Source organism: Gopherus evgoodei, chromosome 19 (assembly GCF_007399415.2).
Source record: "Gopherus evgoodei ecotype Sinaloan lineage chromosome 19, rGopEvg1_v1.p, whole genome shotgun sequence".
Taxonomy (NCBI): Eukaryota; Metazoa; Chordata; order Testudines; family Testudinidae; genus Gopherus; species Gopherus evgoodei.
This window is the reverse complement of record NC_044340.1, coordinates 16,057,518-16,079,535: the sequence shown is the minus strand read 5'-3', so window position 1 is coordinate 16,079,535 and position 22,018 is coordinate 16,057,518. Positions and strand designations below refer to the sequence as shown.

Below are 22,018 nucleotides of genomic sequence, written 5' to 3'. Positions count from 1 at the left end.
CCTGATTCTTATTTACACAAAGTCCTCTTTACACCTGTCCGGCAGTGAACCTTGTACACTATCAGAGCTGTGTAAATGGGCCTCAGGCCCTACAGAGTGTCAATCTCAGGCTCCAGGTACACCAAATAGCTAAAGCTAGGTGGGACAGTATCATAAAACTTGTTTAACAAGACAAAGCCAGCATGAAAAACTGATCCTCAAACTGCGCCATATACATAAATTGCAATGATGGGCTAATCTTGTGGCATTAGAGCAAATGTGCATTAAAGCAGATCTTAAATCCAAACAATTCTATAAACAGATTTCTAAATACCTTTAAAGCAATTATCAGTGTTCTAGAATTGGATGCAGGACCTGGTGGACTTCTGCAGTCAAATGATTTTTTTGTCTGTATTATAATGTTGCTTCTTCTTTGCACCTATTCACTGCCATCATCTCAGGATCTCAAAGTGGCTTGCAAAGATGGGTAAGCATAATGAATCCCATTTTATGGGGGGCAGGGCAGGGGGGGACTGAGGCACAGGGAGGTGAAATGACTTGACTAAGTTCATGCAACATGTCAGTGGCAGAGTCACTGCCAGAATAGTCACTGGATCACACTCTCTGACCATGATGGATCCGTCTTTCTATGTACTGATGAAACTTGACCTGTAAGAGGTCAAGAAAGCACATTACAAACTTTTAATGCAAAAGAAATTGGGTGAAAGATTCACTCGGGGGGGGGGGGGGAATGAGCTGTGCTGCGGGGGCAGCTGAATGGGAGTGTTGTGTGATATAGTGGAAGGTAGCATAACCCCATGGCTAGGGTTCTGGTCTGGGATTCTGTAGGTTCTGTTCCTGGCTCAGACACTAACTAATCATGTGACCTTAAGGAAATTACTTTACCTTTCTACATTTTGTTTTCCTCATCTGTCAAATAGTAATAATGACACTGACTCACCATTGTGAAGTTAATATAGTTCAGTACCACTGTGGAGAGGCAGTGTTTCCTAGTGTGTAGAGCATTGGATTCAGACTCAGGACCCGTGGGTTCTATTCCTGCTGGGTGACCTTGGGCGAGTCACTTCCCCTCTCTGTGCCTCTGTTAGCCCATCTGTAAAATGATGCTTACCTCCTTTGTAAAGCACATTGAGATCTACAGATAAGAAGAGCTAGTTATTAATTTTTATTATTATTATTATGAAGCTCTTTGAGAGCTATTGGTGTAAAGCACTATGTAAGAACTAGGTATTAGACGAGCCCTGTGCGGATACAAAATTTGTATCTACGTCTGATCCACAAACATGGTCTGTGGCTATAAAGCAAATATCTGCAGATTTGCAGAGCTCTGGGTATTAGGTTGCTTTCTCTGAGTCATCAGTGTGTGGCTAATTTAGATGGCGTTTCTCATACAACAGTACATTTGCTTTAGAAAGACCCATGCGAACCCAAGCCTTATACTGTGAGCCCCTTTCCATAACACGTTACCCTAATTCCACATCCTGAAAAAGAGACAACAATTATTACCTGCAGACTCTATAGTCAAATATTCCAGAATTTCATTAACTGACTGACTTCTGTCGTCAGTTCCCCTGGTAAATGTGTGAGATCCCATGTCCGTATATACATATAAATGTTTACATTTTGTCTTTACTATTGTCTTTTCATAGACAATATCTCAGATGGGACTGGGCTGATTTCACTGTATTTCATGTAAAAATCAAAGGAATTCTAGTCTGGGATGGATTAATTTCAGTTCAAGGAGTAAGCCAATTTTCATACCGTTTCTTATTTAAGTGAGCCTGTTTACCTAGCTCTAACCCTGAACCACTGAAGCAAAGCACATGAATGTTATACTGGAAGATTCTTTTAAATTAGTGATTCTATTTACAAAGTAAGACCTTGCAAACGCTTATGCACATGCTTAATTTTACTGAGATGAGTAGTAGTCCTATTGAAGTCAATTGGTCTTCTTACATATGTAAGGTTACACAAGTGCTTAAATCGTTGCAGGATCAGAGCCTATCTAATTTATCAGCTACAAAATAATGGCTCAGTGCTGCAACTTTTTCTCACCTAGATAGCCTCGATTCACAGAATCTGTCTCATTGAGTTCAATGAGGCAGTTTGCTAGATCTCAAGTATCAGGGGGTAGCCCTGTTAGTCTGTAACCACAAATACAACAAGGTGGTGGCACCTTAAAGACTACCAGATCTGACCCTGTGCTAGATCTGACACTGAGATATTAAAAACCTGAAATAACTGGCAGCACAGAGAGGAGAAACCCAGAATTTATTACAATTTTCCAGGAAGTTCTGAAAAAATGCATTATGAATTAAGTAAGCATCCTAAATTGTATTTAGAGAAGGCTGAAAATATTAGTTAATATCACTAAAATACTGAAATATTGAAAATACCAAACAGCGATTTAAAGGCATAATCCTTTCTTTGCCTTTCTACTTCAGTTCAGACAACACGTAATGTGCCCATTCTCCTGTTTTTTACTGTTGATACTTCAATTAACTATCGGTGAGATATACATTTTATATTTTGGAAAGTTTTGACAATGAAACTTACCAGTTTCCATTCTGAATGCTGCTGTGAATTTCCCCCTTTCAGACTCTGCAAGATTTCTGAAAATGAACCGTCAGGAGCTTTCCAATTGAGAATGAAGTCAATGCTCATTCTCCGCTAATAAAGTTCTCTTTGAGCCTGACGGAAATGTATTTTTCACAATTTAATGATGTCCCTGAAATAGCTTGTTTAGGATTTGTTTAAATGCAAATCTTCCACTGTCTGTTTCACTGCAATTTGCATGGTCAGTGCAGATAATTCTCAAAGCTTCTATCTCTTGATTAAAAAGACATTGAATGGGTGAAAATGGAATTTCATGTGTTGATAGAGGAAAAGTTATTTAAAATGAAAAACCTATAAGTCATGCAGTGATCAGCAGTCTCCATATAGCAGAGAGGAAAAGGGACTTGGCCAGAGAAACTGTGCTTAGGAAAATGCCATATTACTTGTAGCACAGTACCCCAGCCTAGGATCAGGGCATCATTTTGCTAAGCACTGTACACACAAGTAATAAAACAACAATCCCTGCTCTAGGGAGCTCACAATCAAGGTCAGATGTTAAAAAATGTAAAAGAAATCTATGGGATACTCTCCATGAACTGCAGTGGGCGCTGGATTGGGTCTGGTGGAGTGGACTGAGATCACCAACCAGCTTCACAAAGAGTATTAAAGATGGTAACACCTTTCAGTCAATAACAATATGGACCGGAGATGAATATCCATGTGTCTTTACCAATCCATATTAAGTCCTTCCTGCGAGATGCTCTTTTCATAGCTCCCTAGTAAATGACCTTGGCTTGTTCTCCATTAGCATGCAAGAAGCTTCCATTTTACTAATACACTGTTGTCACTGTCTCTAGGTGGATAGTATTAGACTCATTGCAGATAGCAATGCACTCTGATGACTTCTGCATTTCTGCTCTTCGTGAACCAAGAGGCAGCGTCAACTCTATTTACTGTTTCTTTTTCAAATGTTGTAGCTTATACCTTGATTCAGAAACTTACCCTGATTATCAGTTGGGAGATCATTATTGTGTGACACTACTAGCCTCAACATGGAAGTATGTAGGAGGAGAGGTGCAGTAAGAGGGACAAGGTCTGTAGTATTTTGTTTACAAGAACAGCAGGTTGTTGCTCAATATACTGTGTCCTGCATAAGTAGACACTAAATTTACCTATGTGAAATAGTGCCAGTACATTCTTCATAATCAAATAGTTCATTTCTTCTGGAGTCTGTTGACGGCTCAAGGGTCTGCCAGTCCAAATCCATTCCTCTTTGTAACTCCCCTGGCAGAATTATTGGAGGAGGGCTTTTATTTTTCCATCCATCATTTGTTTTCAGAGGGGTGCGGGGAGAGCAGCTGCTGGCAAAGGTTGCTCCTGTCAGGCATGTCAAGAGAAAGAAAAGCAGCTCATGGGAAGCTGAAACAACAGAAGATTGCAACTCTCTTCATGACGTATTGAATCTACATCACTTGGAGTGTGTGTCTGGCCATATAATGCAAAAAGACAGAAGTCTGACCAGAGAGGAGTGGTGATAAAAACACAGAGCCAACTTCACGAATGGAAAACTCTGACATATGACCTCTCCGTTGAATTTGTAATTGCTGACTGACCTCTTCTTCCTCCACCACATGGAAGATTCTTATTTCAACCACACCCTTCCTCCACATCCACAGGCTTCTTATGCTTGGAGCTTTTACTAAGGATATACTGCCTTTCTTTCCTCCTTCAAACTCACTTCTGTGTAAGCCACTGTTGTTTATATCACAGTAGGGCTCAGAGGTTGCAGTCAGGGATCCGAGCACTATTGTGCCAGGCACTGTGCATCTATGTGACAAAGCAGACAGCCCTGCCCAAGACAGAGAGTTCATAGGTTAGGAGTCAGACCAGATGTAACAGAAGAGACCAACAGAGTGGAGATGGGTGGGAGGACAAGGAAGAAAAAAACAGAGTTTAGCAGGAAAGTATGTAGTAAAAGTCAGCCCCTGCCCTAGAGAGCTCACTGGCAAGGTTCGTGTCAAGAAGTAACAAGGACCCAATAAAGCTTGGGAGGTGAGTATTAGGTCACAGTAAAAGGAATACGTTTTTGCATACTAAGCAGTAGTCTCAGCTTTCTACCTGCTTACCTATTGTCAGAGCTCCTCACTAGCTCTGTCTGCTTCCACTTCTTATGCCTGAAACTTGTTTGCTTGATTTCTTTAGATCTAAAAGATATAGGTGAAATTCTGGCCCCATTTAAGCCCATGGCAGTTTTGTTATTGACTTCAGTGTAGCCAAGATTGCTCCATATAGTTTCAGAAGGATCTATTGACTGTAGGGGCATGTCTACACTTACCTCCGGAGTGATCGATCTAGCAGGAGTCGATTTATCGCGTCTAGTGATAAATTGACCACTGAGTGCTTTTCCATCAACTCCAGTACTTCACCGGAGAGAGAAGCACAGGCTAAGTCAATGGGGGAGCGTCAACAGTTGACCTACAGCAGTGAAGACACCACCGTAAATAGATCTAAGTACATGGACTTCAGCTACGTTATTCACATAGCTGAAGCTGCGTAACTTAGACTGATTTCGCCCCCCCCCCCCACCTCAAGTGTAGACCAGGCCTAAGTGTCTTTCCTAGCAATTAAAAATAATTGTGTTTAAAAAAACATTTGAACCTGCAGCTGCTCCTCATGCCAAGCCAAGAAAATAATGAACCAAAGATGAAATCAAAACCCAACCAATATCCTTCTTACTACAGACCCCAGTTCTTCTCACATACTTGCCTTCCCAAACCATGAGACTGAGATTTTCAGTGCAGTGTAGGGGTTTTATGCACACATCTTCCATTTATTTCATTTTCAGGATCAGCATCCATAATAGGAAACAGATATACAACCAATTGAGTACTGCCCTATAACCATAACAGGACCACTGGGTCATATTATACGCCTTATACCATCCCGTTTGATTTTTATTTTCTATTTGCCTGCCCCAAAACAAACTTTGCTAATAATTATATTCCTATTTACTAAGACAAAGCACTAGCCTAACAGATGTACTTCAGTGTTTATTTCCCTAATTCAAAATTTTGATTTAAACCCATTGTTAAATGGAGAGCATTTTTGCAGTTTATTGTTAAATAACATTATTTTGCAACATGCCGTGACACTGGCTGACCAGATCATGCTAGAGTGTTTTCAGGTCATTTCACTCATGGATTAGTCTAGATCAAAGTAATTATTTGTTTTGGGTGTTTAAACGTCATAATACTAAAGGCATGTTACATGCAATGTTTTCACTCATCTGTTCCTGTTATAATGTAATAGCAAACATTTACAGGGTAAATACCCCTGTAACTAAATAACTCATCAGACATCAAAGAATCCTGGTGGAATGCTAATGATGGACTTTATCAGAACGACCATTGTGTGTGATGACCTTAGTGAAAAGACTAAGTGCATTCCTCACTCATCGTCATCAAAGGAAAAGTCCATGTTGGTAGAGAGACTGTCAGCTCATCTTCTGTGAGAAGATATAAGAATGGATCCAAAGAAAGATCCTTCATCTCTGGACTGTTTGGATTCTAACAGGGCAGAATAATTGAATGAGAAGATGGAGATCTCCTGAGTTATTCTGGGTAGCCCTGAAAGACTTTGGGGAAATTCTGTTTATTACACCACTGTTACCCCTTGATGTCACAAATTGTGATTCACCTGTTATATTTTACCTGCTTTAATTTCTCAATAACTCATCCTTTTCTCTTAGTTAATAAATCTTTAATTAGTTTACTATAAATTTGGCTGCCACCGTTGTCTTTGGTATAAGATGTGGAGTATCAACTGAGCTGGGGTAAGTGGCTGGCCTCCTGGAACTGGGAGAAACCTGATTTGGTGTGATTTTAGATTTAAGTAACCTTTTATCACAAAGTCCAGTTTGTTAGAGTGGCAAGATAGGCTGGGGAACCTAAGGGTCTATGACTCCATGGTAAGACTGGTATAATGCTCCAAAAGTTCACATCTGTTACTATCTTGGTGAAATCTAATTATAAAACATACCACCAGTTTGGGGTGTCTGCCCTTCTTTTCTGGCAGTCTGAGGTAGGCACTCACAGTTGTGAGCCTCTCCAGATAGCATGACACATGCAGCATAAACTTAATGGATAATAAAACAATTAATTTACTGTGTTTAACGGTGAACTCCAGCTGCCAGTAATTTTATTGTAGCCTTCTGGGATGAGAGGGGTTTACTTGTTTATACAACAAATGACAACAATGTTTGCCCTGTTTACCATGGTGACCAACTGTAAATTTCAGTTATAATATATTGCAGGATTTCACATTTTGTCAAGTTACACAGAGGAAAAAGAGCTACGCCAAAGCAACTACTAAAGTGTGCCTAAAGTTAGTATATGCATACATGTTTGGGTCCCTTGCATTACTTTTGATATCTTCAAAGTGTTCTACACCTATTAATCAATCCATACAACAACCCTGAGAGGCAGGTATACTGACTGTGAGATGTGATATCAATAAGCCCTCAGTCCAGCAAAGTATTTAAGAACGTGCTTAACTAAGAGTAGAAGGGTAGCCCTATTGAAATCAATACTTTTTAAGGACTTTGCTGGATCAAGTCCTATATATAAGCAAACAGGTAACCACAATGTTCATGTGGAAGCAAAACACTTGAAAAACCTGTATAAGAGATGAAACATACAATTTGTACCCCACCACATATCTCCCCTACCAAGAAAAAATTTTAACACTGTTTTCTTTAGAAAGTTTGCAACAGACATGTTTCTTTAAATAATGTGTATTTTTCCATTGTAGGTGTAGACACCTGTTTGTTGGTGCTCATAAAAATACTGGGCTACTGGCATTGATATTATCTCTTAACAAAAGTGACATTGAACATTAAAATCCTGATCCTGAATTCCTTATTCAGTGGCAGATAGTGGGTAGAAAACACTAGTAGTTAGATGGACTTTGCAAAGAGAGAGAAGGGGGGATGGGAAAGGTTGTTCAAATTATGGCCCACAACAGTTTGTAATGCCCTTTAATAGAAGATGCTGATAATAAATGTAATACACATTGTAGAATACCAAAGAAACACATTATAACCTTTTTTGCCTCATTATTTATGATCCAGGTTGGACACGCACATCACAGGAAGAATAGAAAGCATTGTTCTCAAATACGGTACTGCAGGAAGGTTTCAAAGTCCCAGTGGTGTGTATCTGTTTTCACAGCAGGATCACTATTTGGATTGACTGACTCAGAACTTCTGCCTCTTATTTGCCTAGTGTTATTTGCATGGATTTTCACATGGGCCTTCACAATTCAACATTAAAGATGAACCCAATAAGAAATATTAACATTTTGGGGATAAAAATAATATTCAGTAAGTTTCAGAGACTTACCCACTGCCCTGCTCCTCTGGCCCAATGGTGTATTTATATCTGAATAATCATGATAAAATAGAAGCAGTGACCATGAGGTTCACCTAGGATAAATCAAAAATTGGTTCCAGAGAATGAGAGAGTTCCTAAGAATGAGGACTAGGTCACATTATTTCCTAACCTGATGTTAAGGCTTTAGGCCCAGATCTTCAAAGGTATTCAGGTGCCTAATTCCCATTGATTTCAGTGGGAGCTAGATGCCTAAATCCCTTTGAGGATTTGGGCAGAGGCGTAGCGAGCGCCCTCTGACCGGAGGGGGTCCTGCAAGGAAGGGGGCCCCTAAAAGTGGCAAAAAAAATGTAAGGTATAACTAGGTAAGTGACATTTATTGACGCTATTGCACAATCCATGTCGGTTTTACTGACAAAACCATGAAGTCATTATGATACATCATAATGCTATTGGCTATATCAGTTGTCTGTCGGTCAGTTTCGAATTTTAGTTGGACCCATTCAAAGAATGTGTATTTGCGTTCATAATGGCAGTCGGCGGATAAATGTTATTAATTTAGTTGTTTATTTTTTATCGTTTCTGCATTGTAAGGGGCCCCGGACATATGTTCGGAGGGGGCCATGTTCTTTGTTGCTACGGCCCTGGATTTGGGCCTAGAATTGTAGAAATGTAGGACAGGAATGGACCTTCGGTGAGGTCATCTAGTCCATCCTCATGCACTGAAGCAGGACTAAATATATCTAGAACATCCCTAACAGGTATTGTCCAACCTGTCCTAAAAAACCTCCAATGGTGGAGACTCTACAACTTCCCTTGGTAACTTATTCCAGTGTTTAACTATCCTTATAGTTAGAAAAAAGTTCCTAATATGTAACCTTAATCTATTTTGCTGCAGATTAAGCCCATTACTTTTTGTCCTTCCTTTAGTGGACATGAAGAGCAATTGATCATCATCCTCTCTGTAACAACCCTTTATGTAGTTGAAGACTGTTATTTGATCCTCCCGCGGTCTTCTTTTCTGAAAACTCAACAGGGCCCGATTTTTTAACCTTTCCTAAGAGGTCAGGTTTTCTAAACCTTTTGTCATTTTAGTTGCTGTCCTCTGGACTCTCTCCAGTTTTTCCACCTTTTTCTTAAAGTGTTTTGCTCCTTACTAGAAATGCATGTACGTTTAAGTGATGAGCAGTAGGGGCAGCTCCAGGCACCAGCATGCCAAGCGCGTGCCTCGGGTGGCAAGCCATGGGGGGCGCTCTGCCGGTCGCCGCAAGGGTGGCAGGCAGGTTGCCTTCGGCAGCTTGCCTGCGGAGGGTCCGCTGGTCCCGTGGCTTCGGCGGACCTCCCGCAGGCGGGTCGCCGAATCTGCGGGACCGGGGACCTCCCGCAGGCAAGCTGCCTAAGAGAGCCTGCCTGCCATGCGTGGGGCGGCAAAATATCTAGAGCTGCCCCAATGAGCATTGTGTGTGTTTGTAGTGTGTGCAGGTTTTGTGTTTATTAGTGTATGTATGTTAATGTGGTGTGTAGAGCGTTTTGCTGCAGTGACAGTCCTAGTACTATAGGCCTAGAATAGCTAAGGGGTCATTAGCACATTAGGGTCACTGATGTGAGTTTATACTGGGGTCAGAGACAGATCCGGTGGACAGTCCCTGCATGCGTTGCACCTTGTGCCAGGAGGGGTGATGGGCTTGGTGCTGTAGGAGAAGTGGCTACTAGTGATTGGTTCTCATCCCCAGCTACTTGCCAGGGGTTGCTGTCCTCTGCCTCCAGCGACTGCTCTTACGGCCTGGCCCCTGGCTCCTGGGAAGGCCAAAGGGCCCCTGAAGCCATAGCTCAGAAGGTCAAAGTGGCAGGGCTCACAGCTCCTGGCCCACCGGGCTCAGAAGGTCATGGACAGACTAACAGGTCAGAGTTCAAAGGGCACACGAGAGGTGGTCGGAGCCACTGAGTTTGCTGACCTCTGCCGGGGTCAAAGGTCAAAACAGAGACTTAAAGGTTTCCCTTATATACCCAAAAAGGGGGGGAAACCTTCATTGCTTATTTCCGCTTCCGGTGCCAAACTCCGGCACTTCCGTATTGACTGGCAGCCGGAACCTTCGTGTCCCGTCCTGGCGGGGGGCGTTTCCGGCCGAGGCCTTCCCGCCCGACGCCCCGCGCACCCTCCCCTCGCTAGGATTGGCTGCCGGGCTGGGAGGCGGCGCTGCCATTGGCTGCGGGCTCCCCCCCCCAGCCCCCACCCGGCGGGCACGGAGCGAGGCAGCTACCGGCGCGAGGAGCCGCCGGTAACGCGGGATCAGGTCGTTCTCTTCTCCCCCACCCCCCCTTCGGGCCCCGGCTCATCTCCGGTCTCGGGGCTCGCTGTCCCCAGGTCCCCTCTCCTGGGGCTGGGGGGGTCCGATCCGGCCATTGCCACCTGCAGCGGGTTTGCGTCCACACGGCGCTCCGGTTCCGGCGGCAGGCGCCTGGCGGCCCGCTGGGGACGCTGGTGTCTCCTGACTTAGCGTCATTCTCCGCTCGCGGGAGTGGGCGGGGGGGCCTGGATTTTCCTGGGGCTCCTACTTGGGTTGCATCTTATTCTTGATGTGGCTTGTCACAACCTCTTCCCCCCCCCATTCTCTCTGGGGGGAGGCTGTGTTTGCAAAATACAACATTGTGTTGTGTTGTTTTCCCCTCACAGCAGTTATAGTTCTACCCTCATTACAGTACCATGACCTACGCTGCATCTAGGAAGCCCCATGGCTTTGTAGAGGGCATCTTCTTTGGTGGTGGTGTTTTTCTTGGTGGCTGTATGGCGTGAGAAACATTTTGTGTCTTTGTAACATCTTCTTTCAGTGCCTGAAGGTCAGACCATGGCTCCTGGAAAGGCCGGCAATAAGGAAAAGTTGGTGCTTCAGTGTGAATGGGAGATGTGCACCTATGTGGGCTCTAAGATGGAGGAGTTTTGTGATCATGTGTCGGAGCATTTGCAGCTGCATCTTCGTGGGGAGCATAGAGATGAGATGAACCCTCTTGGTAAGGGACACTGAGTGCAATTAAAAACTATAACTTTAAAATTGGACTCTTGGGTTGGAAGAGCCATCAGGGGGGTCATCAATCTCCCTTCATTATTATGAACCACTCCTGGTAGACATGGAGAAATTTCAGTAGTCAATTTCCCAGTGAGGGTAATGACATAGTGTCCGCTGGTGATAACGTGTTCTGCATTCTGGTAAGAAAATAAACTTTCCAGTGGATCTAGTGCACTCTGCTGTCAGTTGACCTCTTAGAGTGTCTGGTCGTGATTCAAGGCTGTGGTGCAGGACAGCTTTGTATCAAGAACCTGGAAGGCTTTGTTCTCCCTTAGGTGACACAGCAGTCCTTCATTGTCTGTAGAATTAAGGGACAATAGCAAACTCTTACATTACAATCTTCTTCATTATGTGACTTCAGTTACATCTATTGAATTTGCTCAATGAGATGCTTAGCAGCTTTAACTATATATTTTTAAAGGGTGATACATAGTCTAGCATTCTGAGCACAGGAGTGGGATCTGCGAACACCTGCGCTATTATCAGAGCTAAAGAGATTTATTTTTGTAAATAGTTGATGTTTATATTGACTGTCTTGAGTGCAGGGTCTCGGCTGCCTTTGTAGTGGATCATAAGCCAGAGTCCAGAACTGAAGAAGTAGGAAGATGAGAGTTCTCCTCTCACCATAAGTACGTGGTCCCACCAGTTGTAGGGAGGGAAGGCTCTGAAGAAAGTTTCCATCTTCTCTTGCTTGTGGGGACTTAAGCTTTAATAGGGAGACACTCATTTTCTACAGATTTGTCAGTAACTGTGTTTCCTGTTTTTGTTGCAGAAGAATACACTTGTCTGTGGCAGGAATGTGGCTTCTTCTCCCCAGAGAGCTCAGCAGACCTGGTCCGCCATGTTTACTTTCACTGTTACCACACTAAGCTGAAGCAGTGGGGGCTGCAGGCCTTGCAGAGCCAGTCAGACGTGAGCCACTGTCAGCTGGACTTCCAGAGCCGCAACATCATTCCTGAGATCCAGGAAAACTTCCTGTGTCTGTGGGAGTACTGTGAGGTGAGAGCAACAGGGAGGGGATCAGCCCTCCTAACCCCTGTCTGTGGGTGTCAGGTGGGAGCAGGAGAAAAGGGGGGCTTATTCTCTCACAGCGAATGCCCAGGAACTGGGAGAGTCGCTGTCAATCTGATGTAACCCTTGAGGACTCAGCCCAATTCAAGTGGGGGCACAGACAGGGCTTTAAGTGATTCAAGCCAACAAAGTCTCCATTCTAGGGTGGGGAGATGGTCTCAGCATTATGAGCACTGCAGCCAGTTTGAATGCCCTGATGGTGCTTTCTGTGTTTGCCCCAAGGGAGGGGAGGGAGAACTGTCTATCAAAGTTAACCTTTACCAGAACTTCTAGTATGCATGTGCTGACTTATGTTCTTCTGGCTTTGTCTCCCCCCAACAGAGATCTTTTGATAACCCTGAATGGTTCTACCGGCATGTGGAGGATCACAGCTTCTGTTCAGAATACAAGGCAGCTGGGAAGGAGAACCATGTGGTCTTTTGTGGCTGGAAAGGTATTTGATTTTATTTATGTTACTGTAGCACTTAAGAACCCAAGTCATGGACTAGGGACCTCATTGTGCTTGGTGCTGTACAAACACGGAACAAAACACAGTCTCTGCACATGTGAGAACTTGAAAGCTCTCCTGGGGTGGGGGGTGGGAGGAGCTGACAAACAGCAAGGCTTTGCACATCTGTAGCACCTTTCCACTGAGGTTCTCAAAGGGCTTGCTAAACACTATTGAGCTGGGCCTTGCCTCGCCCATTTCCCCACTGGATGGCTACAGAAACCAAAATGCAGAGGCAAGTTGCTGGGTGCTCATGGTGTGTCAGTGTAAGAATGAGGAATATAACCTGGGACTCTGACTTCTTAGTCCCCATGGCTGGGCTTAATACCTGGTGATTCCAGCTGAGGAATTTAATAGACGGTATCAAGGCCTCTAAACTTGCCCTTGCCTCTGAACAGAACAGCAAGGGGGAAGTGCTGGTTTAACTTTAACAATAACTGCTGTCTTTCATGTGGCCGTGATCATCTCATCTGCTCTTGTGTCCTGTGGAATGACAGATCTATGTTGTATGTAGGCCTGTATCCAGTCTTCTACATATCTGCAGCATGCCTGGCCTAGCTCTCCACTGGGGGCAGCAAGGCATTTTCCTCTGCCTGTGCTACTGAAAGTTTCTTGGAGCTGTCAGGTCCTTTGCCAAGGAGCTAACCATTGTCTCTACCTCTTACGTTCAGAGTGCGACTGTACCTTCAAAGGGCGCTGTAAGCTGCGGGAACACCTGCGCAGCCACACGCAGGAGAAGGTAGTGGCCTGTCCTACCTGTGGCGGGATGTTCTCCAACAACACCAAGTTCTTTGACCACATCCGCCGGCAGACCGCCCTGGATCGTAAGCGCCTGAGTGGGAGTGGGATTGTCACTGATCTACCCTGTTGCTTCTAGCCAAGTCATCTGATTTGTCAGCAGCTATCTCTGTTCTAGTAGCAAGGCATTAGCAGGGCACGACCACTATGAATGTTGGCACTGATTGGCTCTCAGGCTCACCAGAGAGACCAGCAGCTTGAATAGTTCATTGAAACTGAACTCCCCTCTCAGGCAGGAGTGGGGCAGCACGGGGGTGGTTTGTCTTGCTGTATCTAGTGCCTTTCTTGTTCTGTGGACATGGGACTAATGTCTTGGGCTGGCAGTCAGGCCCTTGTGCCAGTGATAGATTCATTTAAAATCTCCTTGAGCTCCTTTGTGCCGTGCTGGAGTCAGTACTGTGCTGTGCATTCTCCGCTTCAGGCTGGGCCTATATCTAAAAGTGAGAGGAGTTGCTGGTCTCCCCTCAGCTCCCTGCAGGGGCCCCGGGTACATTCCCAGCTCTCCCTGTATGTTCCCAGCTCCCATGCGTCTCATTCCTGGTTAGACTTGTGTTTGGGATCATCCTTGAAGGCAGTAGAATTGCTTCTGGGGTTGTTTCCTGAGTCATGCAGCGGTAGCACTGGGAGAAATGTGGTCATTGGAAGGCAAGACAGTGACTTTCTACCCAGGGGCAGCGTCAGTGGCTGTGAATGAGGAGAAAGGGCTTCTGGCTCTGATATAACTAACCCACTTTGTCCTGTGTGTTGCTATCTGTGCTATATTCTCTCTGCTTTGTTCTTTCTGTCCTTCCCCTCCCCCTTTGTGCACTCCCTTCTCTCTCCCCCCACCTTTCCCCAATGTTATAGAGCAGAGGTTTCAGTGCTCCCACTGCTCCAAGAGGTTTGCTACTGAGAGGCTGCTGCGTGATCACATGAGGAACCATGGTGAGTAAAGGCCCTTCTCTCTCTTCCAGCCGTCGCTCTGGCAGGTGCGTTCCCTCTCCCCACTCCATGGTGATGGGCTTCCCTCTCGTTTCTCTCGAGCAGTAAACCACTACAAGTGCCCCTTGTGCGACATGACCTGCCCGCTACCCTCCTCCCTGCGCAACCACATCCGCTTCCGGCACAGTGAGGAGCGGCCCTTCAAGTGCGACTACTGTGACTACAGGTGGGTCCCTGCGATTGTACTTCCCTAGGGTGGAGTGGGTCTGGGCTTCAGAGGCGGGGCCTGGGTCTGTGTGGGGGGAAGGGAGGGTGGCTGGGCTGTCAGGGGCTGGGGGTGGGAGAGAAGCATTGAGGAGCCGGGGAGGAAAATAGAATAGGGGTCTCTCACACTTTTGGCTTCATTCCCATGTTCTTTTCTTTCAGTTGTAAAAATCTCATTGATTTGAGGAAGCACCTTGACACTCACAGCAAAGAGCCAGCCTATCGCTGCGAGTTCGAAGCCTGCAGCTTCACTGCGCGTTCCCTCTGCTCCATCAAACTGCACTACAGGAAAATCCATGAGGTGAGGAGGGAACCAGGGGATCTGCTGCTGTTCCCACTGTTTGTATTGCAATAATGGTGAGAAGCCCCAAGCAAGGTTGCCTCCCAGGGTGCTAGGTGCTGCACATACATGTCGTGAGAGATGAGCCCTACACTGAAGAGCTTGCAATCTAAATAAAGAGTGAGAGGAAGGGAATACCCTCCTCCCTGCTAGACAGATGGGGGAGTGAGGCGCAGGGAGACCAAGTGACTTGTCCAAGTCATACGGAGAGTCTGGCAGAGCTGGGAATTGAATCCGTATCCCCTGACTTCCACCCGACCGGTCTTTCTCCCAAGCCTGCTTTAGCCTTCTAGGTGACCATAAAACCCTACTGCAAATCTCAGCTTCATTCCCACCCCCACCCCCATAGATTTGGAACAGTCCATGATCATGCTTGGTATCCATCAGCTCCGGGAGGAATTGACTCTTCTGTCCGTTCCGTTCCTCTCTCCACCTGCTGCAGTGCTAATGGCTGAACGGGTTCTGATTCTCGGATGACACAACACGAGTTATCTGGGGAGAAGGGGTTTCTCATGACTTCCCTTCTGGCTGTCTGATCTCTTTTGATCTCTGCTCTCTGGCTGGGAACAGGGAATTGCTCTCCCTTCCAATGCAGGGCCGAGGGCAGGAAGAGTAGCAGTTCTTCAGTGTTGGCCATTTAGCAAAGATGTTTGTCAAGGCTCTCCTACTGTTCAGTACAAGTAGCAGGCCCCTGCAGTGAAGACACTAAAGACGCAGAGAACGCTAACCAGAACTGGGCGTACACACCCAGTAATTTAAGCGTTGTGGTGTGTTTAGCATCTTGCCTGCTTTTTCCTGGCTATAAATGATGGCTCATGGGATTTGAGTAGGAGTTTTCCATTCTTGGGCACTATCCACTAACCTGGCAGTTGTGCTAATTTTATGAGCCATCCGTTTGTATTGCCTTCCGGCTAATCCTTTGGGAGCACCGGTGGGGGTCCGCCTGCCCCCTGTTCCTCCCTGCATGGCTGACTGCGTGTGTTCTGCTGCTCTTTGGCATGGGGCAAGCATTTTAATACTTGTATTTCTAGAGACGTAGGTACGGCTCCAGTACTTAGTCCTGCCTCGGTGCAGGGGACTGCACTAAATAACCTACTGAAGTCCCTTCCCATCTGACATTTCTATGATTCTGTGGCCACTTTGCAAAGCAGTCCCAAACAACTAGCAGCCCAGGCACGAGATCTCCTAGGTAATGAGATTCCCTCCAGCATGTGGATTGGAAATGCCAAGCCCATCAGAAATGTTACTAGTCACCCACTCCTTTGCCATAATGACTTGCTATAAAACTTGTCGGGTGTGTGTTCCTGTTGGAAAGCCTGGCTTCCCACGAGGCAGCTTGGATTTGAATCCCATGGCACTTAGATCCTTCCTTTCTTCCCGCTCCCTCCCCAGGGTGACTCGGAACCCCGGTACAAGTGCCATATCTGTGACAAGTGTTTCACGCGTGGGAACAACCTCACTGTGCACCTAAGGAAGAAACACCAGTTCAAGTGGCCCTCGGGCCATCCTCGCTTCAGGTACTGGACCTGCAGCCTCTCCTATGTGCAAAGCTCACTAGCTCTCTCAAGCCACAGGGGGCAGTGGGGGACTGCCAAGCAGGCTCAGTGGGAACAGTCACTCGGAGGTGGGATGTTGGTGCTAGATTCTCTGATACTATGGTGATAGGGGCCGTATCACTACCTAGATAGCAGCAGTGGCAGATCAGAGACTAGGGCTGCTGGGCAGCAACCACACAAATGCAGCTGGATCTACTGGGGTGCTTGTAGAAGTAGCAGGCTCAGGCTGCAGCCAGATCCAGCTCTCCTCAACCTGAGAGAGTGTCACCCCAGTCTAAGCCCGATCACATTTTGAGGATGCCTTATCCAATGTAATCTTCCACAGCTGGGGATGAAAGGATTTACCCTCCCTAACAACGTCTCCCCCACTGCACTGCCTGTTAACACGCTGGGTGCTGTGTGCTGGGGTGTCTGCCCCATAGTAATATCAGTGCTGCAAAATAACCTCTTTGGGGTAGCAACTGCCACTGATGGCCTGGTGTTGGGTGCGGTAGCATGTAGGGTAGCACTCCAAGCAGTCAGTCCTGCCTCGATAACTGCACGAGGCATCTGCCTTCCAGCCCCGTTCTAACCCTTGCCTCCCGTCCTTCTCTCTGGTCTGTGCAGGTACAAGGAACACGAGGACGGCTACATGCGGCTGCAGCTAGTGCGCTATGAAAGTGTAGAGCTGACTGAGCAGCTGCTGAAGGACCGGGAGAAACAGGGCGAGTTGCTGGATGGCACGGCGGAGTGCGTGGTGCTGACAGAGGGTGAGGGCAACTTGCAGGGGATCATCCTGGAGCCACCGGAAGAGGCCTCCCTAGAGGAAGCCAATGACATGGAATCGCAGGTAGCCTCACTGCCACCATCGGTCCATGCTGCTGCCAACCCTGACCCAGCTCAGCAAAGCACCTTCCTGAGAGCTGAGGCCTCGCCAGACCAAGAGTCCAGCGCCCCACTCGGCCCCATCATCCGTGTGGTGAACAGGACCAATGAGCATGGGGAGAACGAGACCGTGTACTATGTCATGGCCAATGCACCTTCGGAGGAGCAGGCAGCGGTGCCCGGTGGCCTGGCCGTGGAGCCGGAGGAGAATGTCATGGACCGCCTACAGAAGACAGCTGAGGAGCTGGGGATACAGATTATGTGAGATGCTGGCGTTGCCTCTCTGCACTTTGGCTTCAAGAAATTCAGGTGTCTCTGCTGCTTGGGAGGGCAGGGATGGAATCACGAGCCCTCTCCATCACCCTGCTAGGGTCCCTCCACGTCCTTGATTATAGACCCAGAGCAGTTGTTGCTGCCCGCGGGAAGGTTCTGAGCACGTCTGGTCAGCACCCGGTGGGAGAGAGGGGTCGATCTCCCTTGCACCAGCCTGGGAGAGGAAGGTGTCAGTGGATGCTGGGAGCAGCCTTACATATTCTCATGGCAAGAAAGGGGATTCAAGCTGGGGATTCAGTGCCCTCTGTCCCATGGGGAGAGGTTTGGGCTGTGTTCCCCCACCATCACCCCAAAGGTCCCTGGCAGAGGGGTCCGCCTCCTGCTGCTAAGAGGCTCAGTCGCTGTGCTCACTGAGAGCCCTGTGCTCAGCCAGAATCTCCACTCCTTTGGAGCTGCAGGTGGATTGGCTTGCCTCCTGAAATGCTGTTTGGACTTAAACAGGCTCATTCTGTCCAGTATCTCATTGCCCTCGCGTGAACAAGATGCCCTGACCCTGTCTCAGACACACTGGAGTGTCCATTTTCTAGCTCGCTCAAACAGATCCCTTATCAGTATTGACACTGCCCCATCCCCTCGTTGATCTGAGCAGGGGAGCAGCCTAAGGGTCCATTTGTCCCTTTGGATGTTGCTTCTCCCTTATGCACTGGTGGGGAGCTGGTGTAAGCTGGGGGGCCCTTCTCAGCATTCGGGGACCTTTGTGCGGCCTTCGTCCTCCCCTCGGGTTATTGCTCAGGGCTTTCCCCACATTGGGCCTGGGCCCCTGGCTGTGCAAAGTAAGTGCTTTTGTAATAATAAATAAATATAAGTCCTGTGTGCCAGGTCAGGATACAACTGTGTGGTGTCTGCCATGGCCCCGTCAGTGTGGGTCTCGCGTGCCTTAGTGCAGGGATCAGACCAAGCAGTTGGGGATTTTAGTGACCAGATCCTTGTAATATCTAGGGTGCAGGTGACATTTGAGCTTTCACCACATCTCTTCGGCATGTCCAGTGACACACACAGCCGCCTTCATGCTGCTGGAATCCCCAGCTTGGCTATAGGAGCATCTCCTTTTACTCTGTGCCTCTCATAGCTTTCCGTACGCACGCTGTCTCGTCTGATTGGAGATAGCACTCCCCCAACCTTCTTCCCTGCACAGGGAAGACTCAGCCATTCCCATTGACCCAGAGACCTTTACTTGCTTTAACATAGGGGATCACTGTCAACTTGCAAGCAAATCTCTACCACAGGACCAAGCTGTGCTAGCTGGCCTCTTTCTCTCCTGGGATCCCAAGGGGTCTCAGTTCTAAACTTCTGTTTGTAGACTTGGGAGACAACTCTGCAACCCTTCTGCAGTCCAAGTCATTACCTGTATTGCATTGTCCTCATCAGTGAGGTGTTGACATGCCATGCTCGTTAAGAGGTCTCTGGCCTAGGTATTCATGGTCGCTCCAGCCTCTAATCCTCTTTGTCATTTCAGTGGAGGGCACAGTTCTGGTCTTCCTTCATATCGTGGTGTTGTGGGGAATCAAATAGTGCTGTGTTTCCGCCCATAGCTGGGTGCATTTCAGGGAGGGCCAAGTGAGGCCCACTTAAAGTTGGTGGTTGTAAGATGAAAGGCACTAGCCAAACATTGGTTAACATCAGTTTTTAGCAGATCCATTGCAGATTGCTATTGTCTGGCTTGGGTTGGTCTGGTTGCTTGACAGCCTGACCCCATCCTACTGTGATGTGGCAGGAACATGACTGTAAAGTGCAGGTAAATGGGAAGCCCTGTCCTGCCCTCCGACTGGTAGACTGGCTCTGGTGGTGATCAGTTCCCCTGGAGGTGCTGTCCTATTTCTAATCCTGGAATAACCTTCCCTGCTCCAAGATGACCCCGCTAACGGGGGCACCTGCTGCTCTCCCAGGACAGCTGTAATCGCCTTAACCAGTGTATTATGGAGCTTGTCTTACTGGGGCGCTGCCTCCTGTTACTGAGGGTGCAGAAAAGATGGCCTCTGCCAGCTGCATCTGGGGCCATGGAAAGTTTTGGTTTGTGCTGACACTTGCCTGCCTGGCAGACTGACAGGGAGCTTGGAAGAGCTAAGAGTCCAGCCCAGCTTCACAGCAGCCCAGATCCCTGGCTCTGGGACAGCCAGCCCGGCATGCTGCTATGGAGCTGGGGCTCCTGTCTTGCTAGGTGGAAAATGGTCATTCTGGCTTGTGGAGGACTTTGAAATTTGGGGGGTTAATTTTGAAATGTCAGGATCCTCCATGGAGCAGGATTACTGTTCTCTGTCCAGCTCTGACGGGCCTTCGTAGGCTGAGGGACTGTCAGCGGGCGCATCAGCACCGCGTCAGTTAAAGCAGGGCAAACCCCTGTGTGGGAAGCTCTTATTTCAGTTTAAGGGGGGGCATTTTGGTTTTGTTTAAACATGGTCTGAATTGACTTCAGGTATACTGCAGGAATCCTGCTTTAAACCCTAATAAGTGTCCACGTGCTCTTTGGCACTGGATTAACTAAATGGTTTAAAATCATAACTTCAGTTGAATTGGTGTAACTCTGCCCTTCTGCTCAGAGCCAGCCTGTGTCAGGGCTTGGATGGGAGACCTCTAGGAAACCACTGTGATTTGGATACTCATCCCACAAAGCAAGTGCCCCACCTGCAGGCTCCCTCTTTTGGATAATGCATTTGTGCTCATTAAAACATCCCATGGTGCCATTTTTCCTCCCTGCAGTTTCTACTCGATACAGGATTTTTCTTCACTTCCTGTCCTAAACTGAGTAAGGTGTTGCAGGACCCTGCTGAGCCTGTAGCGCTGGCATGCTCGGTGGGGGATTTTCCCAGTAGCTCTGCCATTGGCTGCCATTAGGGGTTTGCCGGTGGCAATAATTGGGGCAGGATTCTTGCTGTCTCATGGGAGAGGCCTGAATTAAGGGACCCTGGCGGGAGCCAGGGAGTTGGTTTCATGAAGCAGGTGCACAGAAGTCAGGTATCTTGCTCTGCTTATGACTCGGGGAGACAATTACTGTGTGTAGGCTCAGCGGACCATCCTCCGGCAACACAGTAGGATTGTGGCCTCAGCAGCCACTGTGCTGTGGTGGCCGCTGCCTTTCCCGTTCCCTGCTAGTGTAGTTCAGCAAAGCAAAAGCCACTGGAGCTCCAGGTTATTTCAGTGGAGAAATCATTTCACATTAACCCCCCAGCCATCCGCTCCCTTTCTAATTACAAACCCAGTAAGAGCATAGTTCACAGTTGTGTCCTGACAGCAGGAGGTGGTGGAGGGCAGCACCCAAAGGGATGCTCTTTATGCCGAGTGTAGAAGCTTGCCCTGGTTTCTTTTCCTTCACATACTAAGGCTATGCCCATGCTATGGAGATTATACCAGCATCACCCCATAACATAGAAACAGCCTATGCTACTGGAAGGAGTTGGCTTATATAGGAACACCACCTCTCTGAACAGCTAGCCATGTCAATGGAAGTGTTCTTCCATCCACATAGCTGTGTCTACGCTGGGGTTTTGTCAGCCTAGCTGTGCCGGTCAGGCTTGGTTTCTTCACACCTCTGCCTGATGTACTTATGCCAATGTAACTTTTGAGTATAGACCAGGCCTAAGTAAAAGTGGGGAGGTGGGAAGGAGAGTGAGTGTCTGTTGGACAAAACTTTCCCAGGTGGAGGTGGGCAGGGAAGACAGCCCCTGTGGAAATAGTTCATACTGTCATGATCAAAATCCTTGAGTGGTTTGGAGGCCTGTGTCAAATGGGTTTCTCAGTCTGGTTCCCTACTGACAGAGATCCGCACTGTGTGTGTGCACCCACCTTCACAACTGGCATGTAGCCTCTGCAGAGGGGACAAAGGTGTGAATGGGCCCTGGACACTGTCCTACAGAGGTGGAGTTGCAAGGCTGGGGTGAAGCATGCTGCCAGGAGGCATGGGGGAAGCCTACGCTGCCCATGCTGTAAATGTGGCTTGGATGGCCCGAGGATTTCCAGGTTGTGGAGCTGGCTCTTAATTTCCTTGAGTGCTCACTCGTGGCTATCGAGAGCAGAACAGCGCCTCCACAGAGGTTCAACTCTCACATCCAGGCTGAGAGGGGACTGGACAGGGAGGCATCTGTGCATGCCCCAGAGGTCAAAGGCTTTCAGCTAGATGTGTCCCATTTTGTGTCTCATGCTTGGCGTAACCTGGTTCTGATCAGCTGTACCAAGGATGCCTTCGCAGCAAGAGCATTCCAGGCAACAGAGCCTAGCCAGCACCTTGTAGAAACAAATCTGTGCCAAAAGCTGCAGTGAACCGGTATATCTCCAGCTCCATTCCATGGCACTACACAGGTCAAGGAACCTGGGTCTCCACAGGTGGATATATGGGCAGTGCCTCACCTGTCCCTGGCATAGACCAATAGAATGTAAGGTCA

At 47.5% G+C, this 22,018-nt stretch overlaps 1 protein-coding gene across 2 annotated transcripts; it reads left to right on the top strand.

Annotated features, from left to right (window-relative positions):
- Positions 1–10,132: 10,132 nt before the first annotated feature.
- On the top strand, positions 10,133–18,460 carry HINFP (histone H4 transcription factor). 2 transcript variants are annotated; one of them, XM_030538220.1, is made up of 10 exons: positions 10,133–10,237; positions 10,773–10,952; positions 11,781–12,007; positions 12,401–12,512; positions 13,238–13,390; positions 14,211–14,288; positions 14,391–14,511; positions 14,712–14,850; positions 16,282–16,406; positions 17,052–18,460. In XM_030538220.1, the coding sequence occupies exons 2-10, from the start codon at positions 10,790–10,792 to the stop codon at positions 17,572–17,574; spliced, it is 1,641 nt and encodes a 546-aa protein (XP_030394080.1). In that variant the 5' UTR covers positions 10,133–10,237; positions 10,773–10,789; the 3' UTR covers positions 17,575–18,460. The 2 variants fall into 2 exon arrangements, with proteins under 2 accessions (XP_030394080.1, XP_030394081.1); XM_030538221.1 differs by having other exon boundaries at positions 10,170–10,222.
- The last annotated feature ends 3,558 nt before the right edge of the window (positions 18,461–22,018 follow it).